Raw genomic sequence first — 19,608 nt, forward strand, 5'->3', positions numbered from 1 at the left:
TAACATTCCAGCACACGCACGCACCTGATCTGTGTCTGTGTTCACATCATGAATAATTCAGTCCAGCCGCTGCCGTGAGCTGAGACTAAAAGGAGAAACTCATCATGTTCTCTGACTCCGTCAAACTCGAGTCAGGTTTCCTAAAAGCTCCATGAAACGCTGAGGACATGATGAGTTTGAGCCCCACAGAACATGCGTGTCAACTATTCAATTCACAAATGTATGTCAAATAGACATGACCACGATGTTCATAGTATTAAACGGTCTTCTTGGGTTAAATACGGAGCAGAAATAAATATACCGTAACTGCAATATGAGACGTCAGTCCACATTTTTGAGAAAAGCAACAGCACACAAGCGAGTGAGATGATGTGAGAGATAAAATCCCAGTCCAGGGTTTAATCACATGAAAATGGATGATTAGAGTTGATGAAAATGAGATTGTCTTGCTACTGCAAACAGGCTGTTGGCAGGTAATATGTATTTATTCCCAGAAGGATGTCAGTCATGTCTGGAGGCCGGAGGGTTTTAAAGGGACAGTTCAACAATAAAAGAACTCTCATATGTGAGACACAAAAGAAGATGTTTTGAGAAATGTCTCAGTGGTTTTGTGTTCATACAATAGAAGTCAATGGAGTTCAGTGTTGTTTGATTATTACCATTCTTCTAAATATCTTCTTTTGTGTTCTGCTGGAGAAAGAAAGTCATACAGGTTTGACACAACATGGCACAAGGTTTCTTTTTAGGATGAACTTTCCCTTTAACTGGTCTGTTACCCACCGCAGACTGTGAGAAATGATTTTACCAGAATCTAAACTCATCTGAGCTTGTGGATTAAGAGATTAAAATAACAACAACAAGAACAACACCATCTTGAAAACACCACGGCACTGTTTGAACCTTCTCATAGATACGCTGCCTTATAATCATACAGCTCAGTGGTCAATGCAAGGTTGTGGTAGCATGGATCCTAGGGGATTGCATTTACTTGTATAAGATAATGCAATGGAAGTCGCTTTGGATAGCGTCTGACAAAATGCATAAATGCATAAATGTAAAAGTCATGTGTAAATGACAGAAGGGAAGTTTCTCTGTCTGATAATGACACTGAAGAAACAGAGACCCTCATTAAAGCGCCGGAGGAAAACAGCTCATCTGCAAACCCCGAGACATTCTTGCTGTTATCTGTGAACATTATCCACCCCAGAGAATCCACACACACACACACACACACACACACACACACACACACACACACACACACACACACGTGGGATACCCCCATTGGGAAATCATGTCCTCCTCCATGGGACCCAAAAGAGCGCCTCGATTGTGATATTAAGAGATCACGATTATTTAACATGATTACTTGCTGACTTTTGAAACGATATAGACATTTTCTTTTAAATAAATGTAAAGAAATACCACAGCTGAAACGCCGTAAAGGAAGGGGGTACGCTGTGCATTTCTACCACAAGACAAGAGGATTGTTGCGTAAAAACAATGCGGCACAATATAGTTTTCCTTCTATTATTTAGTTTTTGTAATTGTTGAAAGACAAAATTGACAATTACAAATCATTTTCGATGTATTGCTCAGCACAAGATGTTACACAGTTAACAAATATACAAAACCAACAACACATCTGGTCAAAGATGACTTCAAATAATGAATTCCCAATCTGATGCAGATGAAAGTACCAATGTTATTTACTAGACAAATCAATGAGTGTGTTTACGTGCACAAAATAAACAGATATCTATCAAAAATCAGCTTATAAAAAGAAACCTGTTTTCACGTGTCTACATGCAATAAACCAGCTATGCAGAACATGAAAGTTTGAGACTTGGCGGGTTTCTCACGTGCAGTGACGTCATCGCCGATAGTCTGTTTAGTCATTAAAAATGCAACGGGAAGACGGTCAGAAGCTGTATGTTTATATCTCTTCTCATGTCTGCAGTACCTGCATATGCAACAATAGTTCTTCATTGTGACGTTGCTACATCAACTGCATGATTCCACAGCGACTGTTATACGTTATTTTACTATTATTTCCACTTTGGACTTCTACTATTGCGCTTCAGACATGCGCACATAAACAAAACTGAGAGAAAACCGGTAAAGGCGTTTACATGCAGCACGAAATCGGAGTAATGGGCAAAAAACTACTTCTGCCGATCGGTTTTTTATGAGCTTTCCCCGATAAAAGAAAACAGTTTTACGTGTTTACATGACGTTACATATATCAGCTTATTAAGTATAATCGGCGAAGGACTGTGCATGTAAACGGGCTCAATGAGACCCCTCAACCTGCCAAATAAACTCATGTTCTGTGATTAGACCTGCTGTGTCATTTTTTTGAAAAATGCTCTCCAAAAATATAAAACAGACATTTCTTATTTAGCTCATATAAGGTGGATAATAATTAGTGTCAGATTTTTGTTCACATTCTCTCAAATGACTTTCTAGAGAACATTCATAAGGCCAAAGCAGATCCACATCTCCACACTTTGTTCTTCATACTTCATTATTCCAGTTATGAACCTGTAAAGTAAAATATTTAACAATAAAGTGCACCGCACCACACAACACTGATTATAATGAAAGGTCCTATTAAAGAGAAATATGAGAAAGAAACAAAAGACTATGAGACATCATGACAACTCTTTGACTAAAATGTGCATATTTCTAAATATGGAGCTAATGATATATTTCATATCTGACTGCTTATTGAAGTTCAAGGTGAAAACACACATTGTAAAACAGCAAAGTTATTGAGCACATAAATATTCCTCGCACACCGCTCTCGGTCGGTACGTCCTGTACTTCTCATGCCAACAAAATAGAAACCCACTGAACAGATCACACAGAATGACAACAACCAGCAATTCTCTAGATCAACTTTAACAGGTGTCTCTTACATTTAAGCCACATCTATGAAATGAATCTATCAAGAAGAGGGTCAAAAACATGTCACATTTGACCCAAAATCGAACATATACACACGAAATATAGCTGTGTCCCAATTCGCATACTATCCGTCCTAAATACTATTGAAATAGAATTAGTGTGTCCCAGCTTTCCTGTAGTTCAGAGGTTAGAGCCTTGAGTAGCAACGACAAGGTCATGATGTTTCTAAACCCATGTGATGTCTCTCTCCAAGTTTTTAAAGTTTCACATCCACAACGCTGGAATGGCCCAAGTCTCCTGAACCCACAGCCGTTTCATTGATGGAGACATGAATGAGATTTCAGGAGTCATGTCGTCTATTTTCAGGTGTTTCTGGAGTCTGAAAGTATATCAAAGTGCCTACAAGAACTTGGGAGAACCTCGCTTTTCTCCGCTGCGTTTCAATGTGAAAGTGGATTTATACAGCTCGACGTGAAGGGTCTTCTCGGTGAAGGCTGTCTCTGCACATGGATGAAAGCTTCACGTGTACTTTAATCTTCAGAAAGCCTTCTCTCCGGCTGCTATCCACGGAGAGAGAGGCATGAATTAAACATGCTGCTTTCACGACTCTCCAAAGTGCTTCTTTTAATACACTGTCTTATAAACAAGACTGAGCACTCGCTAACCTTCAGCTTATCTTCTCAAACTCTGCTCTCAACCGAGAACATGCAAACTGACACAATATACCTGTAGGACGCTTTGGATGAAAGCGCCAGATGCTTCAATGTAAATATGAAGAGTTTAGTTCCATAATGAGATTTTGCAAATCATGTTTGTTATTGTTTTATTGTGTAATGTTTTGAGTTATCATGGCTTAGACAATCATTTTGGAACCAAACTCTTCATATGAAGCTTAGTAAATGCATGGATTTCATAAAGAGAAGTCTCGCTACATTTACATTTTTAAGTGTTAAGAGAAAAGAGTGAGTGTGGTTGTGCTGAACTCGCAGTATTTTCTGTATTAATCTGCATGGCAGTTATGCGACAGTCAACGCAAGCCTGCTGTCATCGCTCCGCTTCTGCTGCGTTCACATGCTGCGAATGCGCGTGGTATGAAACGGGCCTCTTAACGCTCTTCTGAGCAAACTCTGCTCTCAACAATGCAAAACTCTGTACATACACTCATGTGATGATGTTTTTATATAATAAACGCCACAGCTGCGGTGATGCCCCCTTTAAAGCAAGCCGGCGAGATGGAGGGGCCAATCCTTTAGGAGGATTAGCTGGGATAAAATCAAGAAAAATCAAGCGAGCCAAATAGGTTACGGAGGAGGTTAGACTGTCATAGGATGAAATGAGCTTAACCCCCCCGGCAATACACAATGAGCTCGGCTGCCACGGTATGGATGAACCCAGATGAAATCTCAATCTGTAGAAATCGAAAATGCACCAGGCAACTCATAAGGAGAGCAACGTGTACAATATTTGTGAGAGTTTTAACTCTAAAAAAATAGAAATACTTGCTCTAATATCTCCATCAATGATGGTGAAACAGATTTCATCACACCAGTAGATCGTCCCGGCCGATTAATCAACAGACATTCTCCCATTTTGAGATTATCTCCATCAGCCAATGTGTGCGCTAGGCAGATTAACAGAAGTGTTAACTTGAGTTTGTTCCAAACTGACAGATTAGTCGACAGATGAAAAACACTTTCTGTTTTCACATGTTAAATGTCATTTTGAAGTATATGAGGAAGGTAAACAACTAATGGATGATCGACTGTTATCATTGAATCGATTTAGCTCATTGTCAATGAATCAATTTAAACACAAATCAATTGTAAATATTCATATAAAAATCATCCGATAAATCAACAATCATTCAATTTATGGACCGATGAAATATTCATATTATCAACCAATGTAACCATCATAAGAAAATCCTTCACTTCTGGAAATGAACCATGGCTTTATTATAGTAAAAGTCTAGTAGCCATGTTGATTCGCTTCAACGCAGCTTAACTACGGATGTTAGGGTGAAACTTCAGCTACCAGCAGTGTTGGGTGTAACTAGTTACTAAGTAATTTGTGATTGCAATTGAATTACTTTTCCATTAAAAAAGTTAAGTAAAGGATTACTGTTGTTTTTCTGTAATTTAATAACAGCTATGTCTGATGTACTTTAACTAAATACTTTGTGTAATATGTGTGTGTGCAATAGTGGAATTGACATTCAACATCTAACTTTAAAGTCCCTGCTTTAATGTATCATTCTCACTTTTGTATACTTTGGTCAGATAATAATATTACAAACTGATTTATTTGAATGATTTAAAAGAGTCGCTGAATCACTTAACTAATCAAGGTTGATGTAGGACAGTAATTATGGAAAGTAATTAGTAATGAAATAATCCCAACGCTGGTCAACAAAACCACCATTCTCTTGTGTTTTCTAGGGTTCAACTATAGTGGCATTTCCATCGTAGTTAGTAAAGCCAGTGTTTGTTTTCATAATGGACGTGTCATGTGTCAATATCTGGACATTCTGTTTTAACAATTAGAAGAATTCTGGATTAAAAAACAATTAAAAAAGTCATTATAAAATGATTAAAATACAAACAGACGTAAACCACAACATACAGTTGTACAGATCAGCTCTCCTGGATGGATGGATGGATGGATGGATGGATGGATGGATGGATGGATGGATGGATGGATGCATACACGCCATGAATGAATGAATGAATGAATGAATGAATGAATGAATGAATGAATGAATGAATGAATGAATGAATGAATGAATGAATGAATGAATGAATGAATGAATGAATGAATGAATGAATGAATGAATGAATGAATGAATGAATGAATGAATGAATGAATGAATGAATGAATGAATGAATGAATGAATGAATGAATGAATGAATGATCACAACACTACTACAGTGCAACACGTCTGCCCACCAGCGACACGCAACTGTCATGAGCTGCATGCTCTCTCTCTGCTCGTATGACACACGCATGCACGAACGCGCTTTAACGCATGTAAAGCACCGGAGAAAGTGTGAATGAATGCATGATATGACTACGGTTGTTGATGCACATCACATTCACTCACCCCGCCAGTTTGGGCATCCTGACAAAGCTGAACACATCCATGACGAGAATCCGCTTCCGAACGCGAAATCACTCGAGGGCTTAATCGGTATAAAACATATAACGCGATTGACAACGGAGAACTCCTCACCCGGTCTCGTGCATGGCGGAATCTTGTCTGCGCGCACCGCCGATCCGCAGCAGCGCCGTTTGCATGAACGCGATTCGGTTTCTTTGGTCTACATCCTTCAAATCCCCCTCGTGCCCGCGGTCAACTTTATTTAATCCCCCATCGGTGAGCGATGGACGGGAGATTGAATGGAGGGGAGGAGAGATGGAGTGCAGGAGGAGCAAATCACAGCTGACAGATGCTCCATCTAATATGACATGTCCGCGTGTGATGAAGACGGTCGATCTCGCGCACAGATCTCCTGTGGAACGCACCTGCCTCGGGCATCACGGAGGAACCAGAAGCGCGTGGGCGAGAGCGGAGGAGGAGCATATGAAGAGTGGGAGGAGTCGGATAATGAGGAAGTTAAAAGATAAGCGTTTTCTTTGAAGATGCACATTTTTCTTTCGACATCATCCGTCCTTATTAAATTTGATCAAACAATGGTTTTGAATTATCTGCTGGAGGCAGAGACTCGCGCGCACGTCATTCGACAATATTGATGTTCAACGTGTAGATTATATTATATAATAGACGATAAACGGCCGATGATAAAATGATTTAAAGGTGATATTAAATTATGTGTTTTAAAATAGTTTTGTTTTAGAAACCAAGCCAATCTCAACGCAACAACCAATGGCGTGTTGTGGGGCGAATACACATTTCCGTTGGATTGCCAAACCGCCATAAAACACCAGAGAAGAAGAAGAAAGGACATATTTTAGTTTGTTGTTGAATATTTGTTGTGTTTATTTACAGATTGTCTTGATACGCAACATTTGATGATGAAATTCAACATGAAACACAGAGACCATGTGAAGCAGGTGAGTCTTGTAATGTTTTATTTCATTGTAAACGCGTCCTTCATAAAAGCATAATTTGTTCTGTATTTATTACTTTTCTTCTCCTTAAAATATTTCATATGTTTTTGTTGCAGTATGCAATTGCTAATGTACATTTTTTTTACTAACTTTTATGAATTGAATGAAAACGAAATACAGTGATCATGACGACATGGCAACCCCTCTCGGCGAACATTCAGTTCCAAACTGCGTAGTAATGTGCGCATCTTTTAATATCTACTTCTGGTCGCCTGGTGGAAGAATGTTTTTCCTGAATACGATGGTAACTACATCGAGTGCAAACCCCTGCAGCGTTGGAAGCTTCGGCATTTCATTTCTAAGGTGATTTCAGATCACCGCAACTTTCGGAAGATTTGTGTGGCTTTCAACCGATCGGCGGGCTTCATCTAAGCTTTGGACACTGCTGAAAGGACATAGATACATAGCTTTTATCTTGGTACTGACGAAATTTCATCAAAATCCATAGAGGAGAAAGTATTTTACTAAATCGCGGATATTGGGTAGTCACAATTGTGGCGGGTAGATTAGCGATTGTACTGCAGGCGTCGTTCTAAAAAAAACATCCTCTGTATTTAATAATAAGCATACTTCTATCGTAGTTAATGTTTACTATTTTAATATATCCCCGTTATTATAAATATCATAACTTTCGTTATCCTCAACTGATTTTCACAATTCAGGCGTCGTCGTGAAGGGAATTTTCTGCTCTGTCTAGAAATGTGATCCATTTTGAGTTTAGGGGTGTTTGGAAATTTTGTTATCATACCTACAGTGATTCATAATGATATGATTTTTAGTTTTTCAAGCTGTATTGTCGATTTGCTTGATGTGGATATGATCAATGGTTTGCTACTCTGCTGCAAAAACAGCTTAAAACTAATTTAGGTTTTGTTTGTTTGGATTTAGTAGAACTTTAGCCATTTGCCAGTTCGTGTAATCACATATTTACTAGCTTAAATCATTTTGACAGTTTTCTATTTTATTAACGAGGTTGTCAGAATACAAAATGTAAATTTGTGTTTGGGCGGTTTATTGGCTTTCTGAAGGTTCACTAAAGTCCTCAGAAGGACTAGGTTTGTCATATTTAGATTTATATTCTTAGAAATATTTTATAATACCTTAAAAGGAGTCATATGACACGGCTAAAATGAATATTATGCTTTGTTTTAGATGTGTAAACATGATTTAAGGTTCACAAACGCTGTATTTTCCACATACTGTGCATGTTTGTATCTCCTCTTTGCTCCGCCTCTCTGAAACACGCTGATTCTTTACAAAGCTCATCGCTTTGAAAAGTGAGGTGTGCTATGATTGGCCAGTTAACCAGTGCGTAGTGATTGGTCGAATACTGCAAGCATGTGACGGAATTGTAACGCGCCTTACTTGCATTTACATTTGGCCGGTCTTAGTGAAATCATACCACGAGCTGACATAGATTTGTGGGGGTGTGGCTACACGAGGCGTTTCAGGCAGGTCTGGGTGAGCATTCGCTTTTACATAGAATGCATCTTTTGTTCCCAAACTTTATTCTTTGCAATTTCACGTGTCTTGAATACATGCATGAGCAACTTATAACACACCGAAGACACAGAAAAACACGTATTCGCACCTTTTGAAATTGCTGGCTTGTCTTGCTTAATAAGGTCAACTTGTCTCAAAAACAAGTTGGACGTATCACATAGTATTTCTGTGCTTGGGATTCATTTGAAATTTAGGTTTTAAATTGATCATTAATCAGAGCTAACTATTTACAATAAAAATAATCATATTGCATAAATATTTACGATGAATGCATTGAGAAACTGAGTGAATGGTTACACCCCTGCTCTTACCAAGTTATTTGTGATATGTGTTCTTATTTTCACTGGACAGATGAGATAAGATTGTAATAAATTTGATAGAAAAACTCGCTGAATAATGAGCGTTACTGTGTTGTCCTGACAGAATATCAAACAGCCTCATCAATAATCTCAATGTGATTCAGAGAGCGGCATAGAATCATAAATTGGAACGGAGGACATTGAGGAGACATTGTATAATAGCTCACTCTGTCACAAAGCAACAGTTTAATATTAAAATGCCAGCGTTAGTTTGCCAAGTTATTGAAATGCCTTGAAGTGCAAGGAGAAAAAATTGCCATTTGGTTTGTAACACATCTGAAGAAAATTGGCTGTGCTTAGATAGAAATTGGCAGCGTGTTTGGTTTCTTCAGCTCCAAATGTTTCTTATAAAACAACTAGTTCTCATTCTGTTCTGAAGAATGAAGCCGTGGTATGATACTAGTAAACTCTCCTGTGACCTGTACACATTCTGAATGAATGCAAGATACTGATTCAGGTCACAAACACTTAAGTAATGTTGAGCTATTGTTACTATCAAATGAGCCTTTTTTTCGTTTTAATCGACTGTAAAAAGCGTTTTACTCCACCTGTTTCAGTTTCTGCCTTTCTAACAGCAGTTTAAGATAAAAAATCATCCTAATTTGTCATTAATGTCAATTTTTGTGTCCGGTCATATGTTATTTAAAAGCCTCTTTGCAGCATATCAATATCAGTCAGATGACCAGTTAAGATCAGTATAGACTTTATTAATATCACAGACAGGTTAGTAGTTAAATAACAGACTGTAAATGTATTGTACATGCACTTTAGGGCAGTGCTAATTTTTGTAAAGTGTGTTGAGGATGTATGTGATACTACGCACCAGGATGGAAAGCCAACACCATAATGCACACATGCAGACAGACGTCTTCTCGTGGTTTAGTGATTCTTCTTCAAATTAAAAGTATTTCATTTCAGGTTTTTGCTTTAACTAATGACTGGAATAGTAAATATTATAAGTGCATCGAATGTATAGTGCCATTGTGTTTCAGACGTGTATTCTGTGTGTGTAGTTTGTGTTAAAAATGTGTCACGATGAGTCAAAATTCGTATATTATTAAATTTTATTATTCAAGTTTTTTTATGTCAGTGCTGAGAGAAGCAGTCAAACGTCATCTCTTCTGATCTTATACTGTCTGTCTGTCTTCACTCTTTGCTGACAAACAAGTTATAATTTGTTTATTAATAAACTTACAATGATTACGGCTGGAATGGAAAGCTCAGAATATTTGTCATAATATTTAGGTCATGATAAGCCCAAAGCATTTTAGACAATCATCACACACGCACGCGCGCACACACACACGTCTTATAGTGTTGTGTAGAGCTCTGCATATACTAAAAGTGTGTCAGTCAGACGTCACACACAAACGGATGGAAATATTAAGGTCAAGAGACACAGGCACATGGACAGAAACCGGCTTCTCTCCGCTCGGTGTGTCCTCAGCTCTTCTCTACAGTCAGACCAACTCATTTCCTTCATTTACCGATGTGGATTCTTTAAATCAGCCCAAGCTTAAATTCATCAAAAACTTGAGCGATATTTTGCAGTAAGCAAGACGACGTGAATACAAAACCATTCTAGAGATTCAGATCACTGTTAAATTTCATATATGAAAACAATGCAAAGTTGAGCTTTATTGTTGTTATGTAGAAGATAAGTTTTCATTTGTGTTATTTCGATTGTGACTGAAAGAGTCTTCATTTGCTTTTCCTCAAGTGCTCTGAAGCTTTGACGGATTTTCATGCAATTTAAGACTCCCCACAATAATCTTTCTTATAGCAGTAAGTGTGTGTAAAACTGTCACAGACATTTCTCAGTCTTACTTTCAGTCAGTCATGTTTGCATTTCTACAGAATGTCTCAGAAGAGATTTTATGAGCAAGAGAATCGAAAGTGCATTTGTGTAGCGCTTGATCTCAATGCAACTACAGATGGTCAGATTGAATATGTTAACATGCACAAAATAAAAGGATATCTATAAAAAATCTGCTTCTAAAGAAACCTGTTTTCACGAGTTTACATGCATAGTAATAAACCGGCTATGCAGAAAACTACGATTACATGGAAGTTTGAGTCTTGCCAGGTTTCTTGCGTGCCGTGATGTCACCATCGATAGTCTGTGTAGTAATTTAAAATGCCGCAGGAAAAGCTGTATTTTTATATCTCTTCGTATGTCCGCCGAACCAGCATATGCAACAATAGAATTTCATTTAGACATTTCTACATGGCCGACCAATGAGATTGGCGCCTTTGTTCACAAGCCTGGAGCTGCTGAAGCGAGTGTCAGAATCATAATGGCTTGTTCACACCGGAACGATAATCGCACCTGCTTATCGGCAGCGTTTTTCGGCGTTCATACCCAAACGATTTTCACTGACGAATAAGTCGAGTGAACGTGCAAATTCACTACCTGCGATAGATGGTGCTGAATGAAAAACAGAAACACCCTTGAGCACAAGGTGGCGCAGCTTCTGACACTCTGACACTTTGTCAATGTGTGCTCAGCAAGACCCATTGGTGCTTAAGCGCCACCGATTCGTGTTTTACTTTAACACGGTATTACACCAAATACGAATTAAGCATTTTGCGCAAGTAAATTACATACAAAGACAGTGCAAATACTCGTATAGGAGGTGTGAGTGACAGGAATCGGGCAGCGCGAGTACTGTACCGCCCGATTCGTGAACACGCGTCAGTCTCTTTCTCCGCTAAAGGTGCAAATATTTGTCAGATTGCTTCACACGCGCGAAAATAACAAACTTTTCCGGCGAGTTATAATGAGTGTGGAACGCGATTGTTTGCGTTTGGTGTGAACCCAGCATAACTTCAGCAGCTGCAGACATGAACAAAGCACCAATCTCATTGGTTGGCCAGTTTTTAACGAGGCTTATCAAACCGAGAAAACGGGCTGGAAAATTGTCTGGTTATAAGAGCGTGCGAGCGTTCTGCTTACGCTGTTTATGAGCTTCCCTGATAAAAGAAAACCGCTTACATGATTTTACGTGTTATCAGCTTATTAAGCATAATCGGAGTAAGACTGTGCATGTAAACGCGCTCACTGTTGTGTCTTTATTTTTCTCAGAACCGCTCAACAGTGATTTAGTGTTTTAGTCTGAAGTGAACACATGTAAATGAATTAGATTTCTCTCTGCATACTTAGCAAACGATGTGATTTTGTATAGTATCTGTTTTCAGAAAACCAATCTTACAGAGTGTGAATTCTTTTTTATTTTTATAATTCATCATCATCTCCCATTTTTCATTCCACACCTGTGTCACCTGCTTGTGTTCCACTTTGAGCTACTCCGCTCACAGCGTTCTTTCATTTGAAATCGTCGGCACAATCATCTCAATAACACGTAATATATCGTCAGCTCAAGTGTTCATCTGCAGGAAGAACAGCTAAACGCTGCCGAGCTCATCCGAGCATATAAACGTGTGTTTGTGTTTAGTTTGCGATTGCGTGTATTTCATAACCTGATAACTCATGAGGTCAGGTGACATCATCAGATGCTGATGTGTTTGTGTGCATCATCATTAGCGCTCCTGCCTGGATGTTGCTCTGTAAGTACTTTAGCAATATTTGTGACACTATAACAAAAACAGTGAAGCTCTTGCTAAGACCCGCCCCTTTACATTCCTAAAAACAAAGGTGCTAAAGGTGGTTTATTGAACCAGAGCCCGAGAAAGAACCTTGTAAGATGTGTTTATCTGTCGGCTGGATGATTCAGTAAATGTGGTGCAAATGTCAGAAAAATGAGGCGGAAAAATGTAATGGATATTAGTATCGTGTCAGCTGTAATGAATTGTGATGTTATAAAGCATTTATCTGTCATTCCTTCTTAAAGAAATTTCTCGGTAACATGATTAGAAACCGCTGAGACTGTGAATAATGGAGTCAAACACTTTTCACAGTCAACTGAACGGAGAGAATTTATAACGGATAACATTACGGCATTGCACAGTATTTAAAGGGACAGTACAACCAAAAATGAAAATTCTGTCGTGTCATCATTTACTCGCCCTCGAGGTGCTTCAAACCTGTATAAATGACTTTGTTCTACTGAACACAGAGAAAGATATTTGGAAGAATGTTCTAGAACATCACAGACATGGTAGAATTAACAGTACAAAAGTATTACAATCTTTTTTCTACTATGGAAGTGGACGATGTCCCAGAACTGATGTATTTCTTTGTGTTCAACAGAACAAAGAAATGTAAACAGGTTTGAAATAAGTAAACATTTTTTGCTGAACTATCACTTTAATACAAACACACTGTGACCTGAATCTGTGAATTCATTCGTTCATGCATTTTTCTTGCTGCAAATTTAAGGGTTCCTACTGTTCACACCTATATGAAAACATGCAGACATCCACAGACGTGCTTCAGAAATGAGCAAAAAAGCATTCGGTAAGTTTGCATTTGTCAGAATACCTTCAGAGGATGAGCTTTAAAGAAAAGTCACGTGGTGTTTACATTATCCATTTTAAAACAAAAACGTTATTCTGCCATTTCCACGTGCGTTTTTCAAATCTGCATTGAAACTGCACTACCGAAAACACAAGTCACATGACCATTCAGACAAAGCTGGCCATGAGCACACAAATGTTAATAGTTTATTTTGACATTCACAAGTTGATTTGTTGATGACAGTTGGTTTCCAGCCAGTGCAAAATGAGCATGATGGTGAGGAAAAGCAAGGACGTCATCGTGTGGATAGATGAGGTCATCCATGTTATTTAGCTTGTTTGATTTCCTCCAGCACCACGCAGACCGATCGAACGGATGACATCGCACCATTTACAAACATACAGCTCTCGATTCTCTCTCGCGTCGCTGTAATGTCACCGTGTCGATTTGCAGCGCATAGTTTACATGTTCGTTGCAAGGCTGATCATTGTCACCTTCATGTAGCGTTATGGCTCATTAATGAATCAGGAAAGCAACGCAATGATACACAAGACCCAGACACAACCAGCAAGCGATTGTGAGGTACCACGCCTGCGTATTCTAAATTAAACGTTTCTTCCGATTAGACAGAAAGTTTTCAAACTAAAACGGCGTCTGCAGCGTTTACAAAAGTCTCCGTTTTTGGGGGTCGAGAACTCTGAAGTTGTATAAATCGTAGCAAGAGTTATGCGCGCTGTTATAAACGCCGTCTCAGTTGCACAGAGAAATCGTTTTCTTGATTCAGACTAAATATTGAAATGTTATGAGAAGGTCGGTGGTCAGAAGCAAATTGTCTACACTTCACCAAATTGCAACTATTTATATAAATACAGCAAAATAATCAGACGAGCAAATAATAAAAAAAAGTAAGAAATCTTCTTGTGTTATTGACGTCAGAGGTTGTGTGTCAAACTTTCTTCGAAATTCTTAACACAAACGTACTACAACTGACGCTTGACAGCTATGCCACAGAAAAGCCAAAGATAAGAATCGTTTCTTTCTTACTGTTTTATAATCTTCAGGTAATTTTTCAACTACAAAGATCCTTTTGTGAAACAGAAAGGTTTTTCTTTTGTTTTCAGAAGGTTTTAAATGTTTTCAGCCGAAAATGGCTCTTTTATGTGAGTACTTTGAAAACTTGATTTTAGTCATCAGATTGCGTTATTCTCCCATCCACAAAGACCGCAAACAGAACCAAGAAGAAACTTTGACTAAAGGTTCTGCCGTTGACCTGAACTGATAAAACACAAAGGTCACGGGTTTGAATCCCAGAGAGCACGAATGCTGATAAAAAAAGAGTGTATCATCAATGCACCGTATGTATATATGTAAGCATCTGAAGTCATGCTAAAAGTTTGATTCAGGTGGACATAAATCCACATAAGAGTGTTTATGATCAAACGCAAACTTACTGTATGACGGTGAAAACATCGAGTTCTTCTCTCGCATCCATGTCTTCGGTGGGCCGTTGTTTGTTTTGTTGTCCCTTCGACATGGCTTCAGTAAATCCAGCTAGCGTCCGGTCCTGTCGTGTGTTTCAGATGGGCATCTTACAGACACAAGCAGTAAGAATAAATGTGGGCATGTGAGCTAGTCTGAATATCCCGACCAACTAACTGTTCTCACGGAGACCGTCCCAGTCTGGATGTGGGGGTAGTGCCTGGAGCGAGAGAGAGAGAGAGAGAGAGAGAGAGACATCGTCTCTTCTGCTCGGGTAATGAAACTCCATCACATTACGGGCCAGCGCATCAGTAAGCCACAAGGATCAATGCGGCAGCTGTCCTCTGATTGGCCGACTGCTGCAGGAGGACATGTAGTGCCCGCAGTAGAGACGCGTTCAGACGCTCCATATCAACACACTCACTGTATAAATCACTACTGATCATGTGTCCTATCAAACATCAAGTGTGTTATTCTGCACCATCAGACTGGAAAGATTCTCGAAATGTTATTGCTCAGATGGAGTTCCAGTTGTTAGAATTCACATTGAGATCTTCAATATTATTGACTTTTGATGACAAATCTGAGCTCAGTTTGACACACTGTTGACATCTCTTCTCCAACTCTCATGACGGACACATTAATCAGATTTCTGACTATTCTTTTTTCAGAAACCTAATGTGAAAAAGGACAATTCTGTCACCATTTACTCACCATCCAGTTGTTCTAAACTTGTTTACATTTCTTTGTTTTGCTAAACACAAAGAAAGATATTTGGAAGAATGTCAGTAAGCAAACAGATCTCATCGCCCGTTTTCTGCCATAGGAAAATAAACACTATGCATGTCATGTCATTGGGGGATGAGATCTGTTTGTGAGTGTGAGTAAATGATGATTTTGTGTGAACTGTCCTTTTAAGCAAAAGTTTCCATCCAATCTCATTGATGTCTATGAGAAAGAATTGAGATATTAAAGAGATCTGTGGTTTTTATTATGGGTAGTTTCCTCCAGCTGCCAGATTGATTGTGGATTGAACCCATGAGGTTTGTGTTGCTGATGCGGCGCTCCTTCAGTTGATCTACAGGAATAACACGGTTAAAGAATGATCTCAGCAAAAACAAGAGGATAACAAACACACTGTTGAAGAAGGTTTGGGGTGCGGCTGTTTTTCGGTTTATTCCAGAATGTCTGCGCTTGGCCCTGCTTCACCATTTATTCATTTAAGAGTCATTTGCCTTCCAGGTAATGGAAGAGAATACCTGAAGGAGACCATTACAAAGTGTGGAGGTGCTATGATGATGTTAGGGTAATATAATCATGTATTTCTTCCAGACTAATCAGATCTTCTGTAGATGGTAAATTGTAAATGGCCTTCATGTATTTAGCGGCGTGAAACAGAAGTTGAGAGCACTTTACACGGACTGCATTACATTAACACGTCCACATCAGAGGTGATGCATCACGACCTGCGATCCACATTAATGGGACTTTTGCTGATGTACCATCACAGTTTTTCTGTTCTTGTCCCCCTTTTGATACCACCATACTGCATTTGTCACATCTCATCATTTATTCACCCCCATGTCATCACAAATGAATTTGACTTCTTTAGACGTATTTTTCTAATGTCAATCTTTTTGAGAGGTCAACATGGTGGAGCTCTAAAGAAACACATAAACACGATGAAACATGCATATGACAATATCTGAATGTATTACTCTGATCTGTATGTTGCCATGGATACTAGGAGTGAAGCGATGTATCAATGTGTATCATAACACAAAACAAAAGATGTCAAAGATGTGTCTCAAAGCTATGGCGATTGTTTTATAATATGAAGTTAATCCTATTGGTTGAACTAAACATAATATTCCACTTTTGTGGATTTATAAATTTGCATATACAGATTGTTTAACTTACCACTTGATTGTTGTGAATTCAATAAGAAAACAATGTGTTATTGAAACTGTTAGTGATTTGGAAATGCATCTGTAGTTTGCAACGGTTCCTTACTAAGCTAAAAATAAGATTGTTGTTCTCTGACAAACCGTTTGACTTTAGAGGACATTTATTAAACCACTGTTAATCCATTGCTCCAAGGGGTCCCTAGACAATGTTTGCAAAACAGAAGACAGCAAAGGTTGTAAAATTCTGCTGAAGATTATTGCAGTTTTTAGAATATCACACTTACTATTTGTCTAACATTTTAAATGATTCCTTATGCTAAAAATGGATGTGTATTTTAGAAAGGGGGTCCCTCGAAAAAGGTTCATCATATTTGGGGGTCCTTGGCATGAAAAGGTTTATAAACCCCTGCTCTTATTCAGTCAGAACTATGACATTCGACACGTGTGTGACTTCAACTTTAGACACTGTTATAAATATCAGGTGAGTATTAGATGTGTGTGTTGTCAGATGCAGAGCTGTATTGGATGTCCCACTGATTATATAATTCAGATTCACTCATCTGGCATTAATCTACATGATTATTCATATGCATGTTGATGCATGAGATCTGCATAATGTGACCTTACGGTGAGGTCTGCTGCTGTACACCATCTTTTACTGTCTAAAGATCTTTAATATGAGTAGAAATGTACATCAGTGAAATCATGACAAAGCTGATGCAGACGGCTGAGGTGATTTATCTGCAGGGCTGCGCAGCGTTATGCGTTGCCATTATTCTGCACGTTCTCATGTATGAAGCAGATGAAGTCCTCCATTACTTATGAAGTTTAATGCGGACAGCACACAGGCATTCTGTGGACTCAGAGAGCCAGATTACGTAACGCAGCTGCTCAAGCCGTTGACCAAATGAAAGTGTAGAGAAGCTTAAACACAAGAAAGTGATTATTATAATTATTTAATTTGGGAGCAGTTATATAAATATTCAGCAGGACTTTAAAGCTTTATGTTTAACTGTTTATATGAATTAAATCCATAACACATTGCCAGCGTTTCTGTTCAATTAAATGTTCATTTTTTTAGTGTAAGTTCATTGCTTTCATATATTACTTTTTCACAGAATATTTTGCTTCATTTATTCCTTTACTGTTACAGCTTAGCTGAAAAACAATTGATTCTTACTGTGACAACATGGGTTAAATTATGTTTTTGTATTTTTGGCTTTGAAAGTATTCAGTAGCTTCTCCGCAGGAAGGGTTTTAATGGTTTATGGTTATGAAATGTTTGCTGTAGAAAAATGTTTTTGATCACAATATGTCATTCCTGTCCATTATCTAACAATAACCACAATCAATATTTTTAAGTTTCATTGTTGTTTTCATCCGATTCATTTTTGGATGAAAATCTCAAAGAGCTCTTAAACGCTCAGTCAAATATAAATAATATGATTATTTTCCTCTGAAACAAATATTTAACATGAAGATGTTCAGTCATGACAGAACCCCAAGGCAACGGAACACAGCATGGCCAACAGTGGCCTGCTTTTCCATCACACACACAGAGAGAGAGAGAGAGAGAGAGAGAGTTGTGATGTGAAGAAAACAGTGGTGTTGTATTGGCTGGTCTCAGTGAATGTGTTTGTGTGACTGAGGATCAATAGATGGAATATTCAGTGATGTGTTTGTGTTCATCAGTCAGTCTTTCACTTTATAATGTCTGCATCATCTCATTACTGTATGTTTTCTCTTATAATTGATTGTTTGTTTCAATCACCAATTGAAAACGCAAAAACTGAACAATACCTAAAGAACTTTTGTGCAGAAGCTGAAGTTATAGTCCTGCACTGCTTCAGGGCTTTGCCATGTACTTGCTAACATGTTCTGGGTGATTTAAGGATGTTGCTATGTGGTTGCTAGGATATTTCAGGTGGTTTCCTGGTTGTTGTTAAATGTTCTGTGTGCATTTTATAGTCTTCTGATGTGGTTGCTAGGGTATTGGTTTCAGGGTGTTTAGATGGTTGTGAGAGCCTTGATTTCTAGGGTTTTAGATGGTTGCTAGGGCATTGGTTTCTATGGTTTTTTAAATGGTTGCTAGGGCATTGGTCTCTAGGGTTTTTTATATTGTTGCTAGGGTATTGGTTTCTAGGGTTTTTATATTGTTGCTAGGGCATTGGTTTCTAGGGGTTTTTAGATTGTTGCTAGGGTATTGGATTTTGGTGATTGTTAGGGCATTGATTTCTAGGGTTTTTAGATGGTTGCAAAGGGGCATTTACCAGCCCAAGTAAAAACTGCTGACCAGCGAGTGTCTCTAAAATTGTGTTTGTGTGTATTTTGTGTGTTTTATATTCCGATGATAATCATAAATTGTGTGCATATCAGTGAAAACAAGCTTCATCGGCTTGTTCTGTTTAACCTAAGGGGGGTTATCACTGCTCTTATTCATGCTGGCTGCATGGATTGACAGGGAGTTTTGCCCAAAACAGAACCATACCACCAATGTCAATCATTTTTGACGGAAGCGTACCTGACAGAAGTGTTTTAAGAATGATTCATTTTCTGCTTCAATGTGCGTCAGGTAATGTTAGTAGAGATTTGCAGGTTTACACACAGAGATCATTTCATCATCGATTGACAAACTGAAACTAAATCCATCAGAACTGTGACGTCATCTCCAATGTATTTGAACAAGCGACGTGTAGATCGACCTGTGTGCATGTGCACTAAAGACAAAAGCTGTTTTACAGGCAAATTATATTGATTACACAAGATATTGAGTTTGATTTAATAGGAGTTAATAAATAAAATAATCAATCAAAACATCTCACTGTGCCCGTGTTTGTGCCTAAATCTTTTCACAATTCTGTAGTTTCAACATAGGTGTTTCAAAACACTTCTCCATTGGTTAGCC

At 38.4% G+C, this 19,608-nt stretch overlaps 1 protein-coding gene across 1 annotated transcript in view; it reads right to left on the reverse strand.

The window, feature by feature from the left end:
- Nucleotides 1-6,051, reverse strand: part of LOC306898707 (FERM and PDZ domain-containing protein 4-like) — a gene marked incomplete at its 5' end in the record, with an annotated part of 31,465 nt that extends 25,414 nt beyond the window's left edge. The window contains one exon of the mRNA XM_079464451.1: nucleotides 6,011-6,051. Within this exon, the coding sequence (XP_079320577.1) occupies nucleotides 6,011-6,051 (41 nt within the window). The remainder of the gene's footprint in view (nucleotides 1-6,010) is intronic.
- Nucleotides 6,052-19,608: the final 13,557 nt, after the last annotated feature.

Source organism: Barbatula barbatula, assembly GCF_947034865.1.
Source record: "Barbatula barbatula genome assembly, chromosome: 9".
Taxonomy (NCBI): Eukaryota; Metazoa; Chordata; class Actinopteri; order Cypriniformes; family Nemacheilidae; genus Barbatula; species Barbatula barbatula.